Below are 5,818 nucleotides of genomic sequence, written 5' to 3'. Positions count from 1 at the left end.
AGCCAAATTCACTTTGGCAATGCTTCAGGGAGCAATCATCATTTTCACCATAGTTTAAATATAATGTGTAGTGTTTGGAGCATACCACTGAGCTTTGCAAAGAAAACAGATATTTTTAGGCAACTTGAAATCCATTATTGATGTAACCCCACCCAACAGCACTGATGTAATTATGATTTTATCTTTATAAATGAGCTTGAACATCAAGAGAACTTCCTGAGGTGTGAAGCCCACTCTTGGTCTGGCCATTAATAAAGAACTGAAAACTTTTAACTCACTTAGTTAGTATGGCTGTCAGTAACTATCTCCCATAGATCAACTCATTGGAAACAAACAAATAAACAAAAATAAATAAAAAGAGTCAATGTAAGGAGGACCTGGCTATTTTAAAAGATAATGATCAACAAACCATTTTCATAATTAATCATAAAAAATAGAATACCAAAATTAATAAAACTAGAGATGAAAAGTAGAACATTACAAAAACATCAAAGAAATTGAGAAAATCGTAATTCCGTATCTTAAAACATATATTCTACCAAGGCAGAAAACCTAAAGGAAGTACTTAATTTCTATGTACAGCTACTTTACCAAAGATAAACCAAGAGAATACTGATAATTTAAACAGACCTATGCTATGGACTGGCCTCAGTCGGCCCCCCTCAATTTGTGGGAGAAATCAGGGTTCCGGTACAGTTGGGCAGGAGCTGGCAAAAAGGGTGACACGGACACAAGGGAGTGTGGTATCTGAATGTAATTTGTCAAAGTAATCATCAGTCTTATATTACAGGAGACAAAGAAATTAAGTGATACATCAAAGCCATCCAAGGTAAATTGAAGTTATCTGGTGCAAAATTACTTTTACAACAAAACAGAGGAATACATACTTAAAAGCTAACAGGAACCAACTGGGATAAAATCAGTGTTAACAACTGGGATCAAAAGCAGCCCCACCTAAGGTAAGCTAAATCTTAGAAGTCAGAGGCAAGGGCTTCATGCCCTTTTAATAGTTCCAATTCTAGTCTATTGTATAGTCCACCTTCCCCCTAGGCCATTGTAAGTTCCTGTGTATGGGATGACTCAGCTATTGTTCTAAGTATTTACCCTAGTTCCTTTTTAGACCACAACCTTCCTTCTTCCTAGGTCATTGTAAATTCCTGTGTGTGGGAGTGACTCTGCTATCCAAGTCCAGGGTCGGCTCAAGGACTGCCTAGGACATTGGAACACAGGTGGAGGCTAATCTAACTTAGCTACATGTCAAAATCTATCCTTAGAGGCACTTATAATAAAACATTATTGAGGGGCAGCACACAGATTCATTCACCGACCAAAGCAAGGACATTTTTGGAGCGTTCGTTTTACAGGATGCAAAGGTTCCAGGAGACAAAGTTTCTGTGAACTTTTCACCTCGGCACTGTGTCCAAGCTTTTGGGCTATCAGACGAAGTCACTACTGGAGTGGGTGTGGCAGACCTAAAACAAGCAAACAAAAATGAAATACTAATAAAATATCTACTTCTAACAGCAAAAGTTCTCGATAGACTGACTACAGAATACTAGCAGACATTTAAAGACAAAATACAACCAATGCTTCCAAAATTATTATATAGAAACAAAAGGTATATTTCTAAACTTTTTTAAGGGCTAGTATTGCTCTAATACCAAAACCACATTAAGGCACTACAAAATAATATGAGGAATAAAAAACAAATATACATGATAAACATAGATGCAACAGATGCAGATATTCACACACAGCCATTGGACTGAAGTCAGGCACTCCTGTGGTTGAATTAGAGAAAGGCTGGAAGAAGCTGAGGAGGAGGATGATCCCATAGGAAGACCAGCAGTCTCAACTAACCTGGAACCCTGAGATCTCTCAGACACTGAGCCACCAACCAGGCAGCATACAGGAATGGAGCATCATCATGGAGAAAAGGGGAAAGAAAGAATGGAATGAGGAATTGTGGGAGGGCATCAGGTTAACAACTGGAGTATAAAAAAAATAAAAGTAATAAAAAATTCTCAACAGAATGCTTGCAAATGGAATATAGAAATTTGTAGAACTGTAGAGAAAAGCATTGACTGCACCTTCAGTGGACTGGATTTAATGCCCATCAACAACATGGAGGTTCACAACCAATGAGAAATACATTTTCAGGATCTGATTTTTTTTATGAGCACAAGATACACAAGTGGTATACAACATACATGCAAAAAAAAAGTCCATGCATATAGAATAAAATGAAAAAAAAAGTCATCACAATGGTCAAGTTGATTTTATTCCTGTTAGGGATGATTCAACATGCACAAATTGATAATTGCAAAAAAACATAATTGCTTAATTTTTTTTGCCAAGTTGACACAAACTTTGGCTACCTGGAAAAAAGGAAACTCAAAGTTTCTAGGACAAATAACATAATCAGTAAAATACTTGTTTGGTCCCACAGAATATCTGCACACTTTTATCTTTATTTAGAGGGGTACATTTCTTATTTCAGAGTCACACTTATAATCACCTAAAGGTTGTGAACATAAACACTTTTATTGGGGTTCAATTGGCTTCTCTTCACTTCGCATATTATTGTTTCTCTACATTAATCACTTCTCACTTCAAAAAAAAAAAGACTTCTCTCTCTAAGGTTGAAAATAGCACAGATCAATTGCCACAATCACAAGCATTTAAAGGGAATTGGACAACATGACAATTTTGTAAACAAGTAATAGTAGATTCCTCAGGGAATTTGCATTTGACACTCACAGCTATGGGTTTTGATTAGGTTTATTGGTCTGGCCATAAATTATTTCCTATGGAATAGGCCTCAAATCTAATCAGAAAGTGGTGGGTTACTTCATAGGAACAAAGCCATTATTCTACCATATTGCTTGGTAGATCATTCATTGCATGAAGATTCCAGAGATAGAAATCACTGATGTCCTTTCTTCCCCTGCATAGGACCTTCCAATACTATGAATGTGAGTCAGCTCAGAAGTATCTCTGTCACTTTGAAACTGATTTTTCTGTCTTGAAGACAAAATATGTTGCAAGAAGGCAATACCATCTAGTCATGGAGAGAAACTGTTTTAGAGGCCTCTGAGGCTTTCCTGACCTATAAAATATAGGAAACCAGCACAGCACAAGTTCTTACAAATGTATATGTTTGAGGTCTGTTACATATTAATGAATGAAGCATAAATGAGAGAATTAAACAGTGAATTTGTGCTCATGGTCCTTGGGGACATGATATTTAAAATTTTACATAAATGTCAACAAATACAGTACAAATTTTCAGTCCCTATGACTGAGGCAGCTTAGAAAAAATCATCAGGCTTCATTTGTAAACTTTTATTATGATAGTATGCTCATTGTTCTACTTTATTGTAAACCTAAGAGGATGGGTTGAATAATATTCCTGTATGAAGGATTAATCATATTTTTACTGTAGGTGAATAATTCACAATGTTGTGGTGGCTGATTTACATAATACTTAGGAAACGTATTATGTACTTCAAAGTACATTAAACCTATATCTGAAATGGGAGGCAGTAAAAGTATTGAATATAAATAAACAACCTGGTTTGAAACTTATTCTGCAAGGTCAGTCTCTATTACTTGAAGTATTTAGTGCAGGTTTCTGGATATTAGGACTTTCCTTGGGAATCCATGTAGTTGTTTATGAACCTTTTCATAGCATTTTTCATCTCTTTATTTCTCAGTGTATAAATGGCTGGATTTAAGAAAGGTGTAAAAACAGAGTAAAACACAGCAAGAAATTTGTCCAACCAGGTGATGTTGAGGGGCCACACATAAATGAAGATGCAGGGCACAAAAAAGATCATCACCACAGTGATGTGGGCAGTGCACGTAGACAGTGCCTTAGATGCCCCAGCTTTAGAGCTTTGGTGAACAGTGATAAGGATATATGTGTAGGATATGAGCAGCAGAATAAAGCAGGTTACACCTACAACTCCACAGTCAGCATACATTAAAATATCCAAATTATGAGAATCCATACAAGCTAGCTTGATTACCAGAGGCATGTCACAGAAGAAACTATCGATTTCTTTGGCGCTACAAAACGGCAGCTCCACAATCACTACCAGGTGACTCAAGGCATGCACAAAGCCAATGGTCCAGGAAGTCAACACCAACCCAGTGCATCTCTTCAGGTTCATGATGGTGAAGTAGTGGAGTGGCTTGCAGATGGCCACATAGCGGTCATAAGCCATTACTACCAAGAGTACCATCTCTCCTGCAGCAATGCAATGTGCAAAGAAGACCTGAGACATGCAGCCTGTAAAGGAAATGGTCTTGTTTTCCCTGAAAAAGTCTGTGATCATCTTAGGAGTAGTTACTGAGGAAAGCCACATATCAACAAAGGATAGGTTGGCCAACAAGAAGTACATAGGGGAATGAAGATGGGGGTCAGTGGTTATTAAGACCATGATGACAATATTTCCTGATACAATGAGCAGATAAAACATCAAAAATATTATGAAGAGTAAGGCTTGAATATTCTGTGAGTGGGCAAGTCCCAAAAGCACAAATTCTGATACTAGGGAATGATTACCTCCATCCATTTTACTCATGTGTCTTCAGAAACAACCTTCAGGGAAAGAGAGATCAATTAGAGGCAAGTAGAAAATAACTAATTGAGTCTGACATTCACATTGTAAGGTAACATCTACACCTGAAATAGAAAAGCACAAATGGAAAGACAAGTCTGTGCAAACTTTGAGAAACATCAGTGCCCAAAGTGAAAGCTAATGAACCAAGAGCAATTATCCAAAAGGAAGAACCAGGTGTGACTATTATATACACGCTCTATTAGGAAATTCCTTTTGCAGGATGTAGTGAGGAAGCAAGACAGCAACTTGAAGGCCTAAAAATGTTTGCGATCTCAGTGAGTTTCTGACCATTAGTCTAACAAGAAATGGGTTGAAGTGTCACCAGCAATCATAACAATTTATAACAGAAATGAGACTTTTACTTTGAATAAGTGTAAACTTTGGGCTTGATAGGAATTATATTAAATTTCAATATAAAAGTTCTGATAGGATCTTGTCATCTTTTTTAACAGCATGTGTAATGGCTCCATTGAACATCAGTAGAGTAATTTCTGTGACATCATTGAAATAAAATATTGGCTTAAATCTACCCTAATTCTTGGGGATATGCTATACAGAACACCATACAAGAAATACATGATTAGAGATTGTGATGTAAAAATCAGAATCACTATATTTTATTAACATAACTTTATCACAGAATTTATTTATTCAGCTAAACTCCTATTGAGCTACCACTACAAATACATATAGAAGTGATAACCAATGAAAAAGGCATCATATTCAAACCTGAATTATGAAAGATACTGATTCCTTATGAAGTTTAGAATCATTAGAGGGAAATAATTCAGTTTCCTAAATGAACAATATATTATATATTATTCTTCTATAATGTTTTCTCATTTTTATCACTTACCTATTGATCATCTCTATTGTTTGAAAGAAGAAAATAAATTACATGAACTAAATAAGCAAAGTATGCCTTTTATTGTCGACCCTGGATAAATGTAATGGCTTTTAGTGAACACCACTTATTCACCCCAAAGCCCAGGCAGAGTGTATATAGTGAACTGTAATACAAAACGCTCAAGGTGGATGGTAGGAAATCATGACACATTTTCTTCACCTTCAGTAATTTTCCTGATGTTTTCAATTTTTAGGTCTTATTCTTTTATTCTCTGAAATCTCTATGGTGAAAGAACAGAGTAAGTGAAAAATAAAATCTCTCTCAGTATAATCAGAGTTATATT

The 5,818-nt window shown here is 36.0% G+C and overlaps 1 protein-coding gene across 1 annotated transcript; it reads right to left on the bottom strand.

Moving 5' to 3' along the window:
• Positions 1–3,641: 3,641 nt before the first annotated feature.
• Positions 3,642–4,589, bottom strand: LOC110319107 (olfactory receptor 4K14-like). Its single transcript, XM_021194535.1, has one exon. It carries the CDS (start codon positions 4,587–4,589, stop codon positions 3,642–3,644), a length of 948 nt encoding a protein of 315 aa, XP_021050194.1.
• Between the last annotated feature and the right edge of the window lie 1,229 nt (positions 4,590–5,818).

The sequence above is a fragment of the Mus pahari genome, chromosome 3 (assembly GCF_900095145.1).
Source record: "Mus pahari chromosome 3, PAHARI_EIJ_v1.1, whole genome shotgun sequence".
Lineage (NCBI taxonomy): Eukaryota > Metazoa > Chordata > Mammalia > Rodentia > Muridae > Mus > Mus pahari.
This window is presented reverse-complemented; position numbering and strand designations above follow the sequence as displayed.

Bases quoted from the DNA above. Each gene is read 5' to 3' on its own strand.
- LOC110319107 (XM_021194535.1), bottom strand. From the start codon at position 4,589: ATGAGTAAAATGGATGGAGGTAATCATTCCCTAGTATCAGAATTTGTG.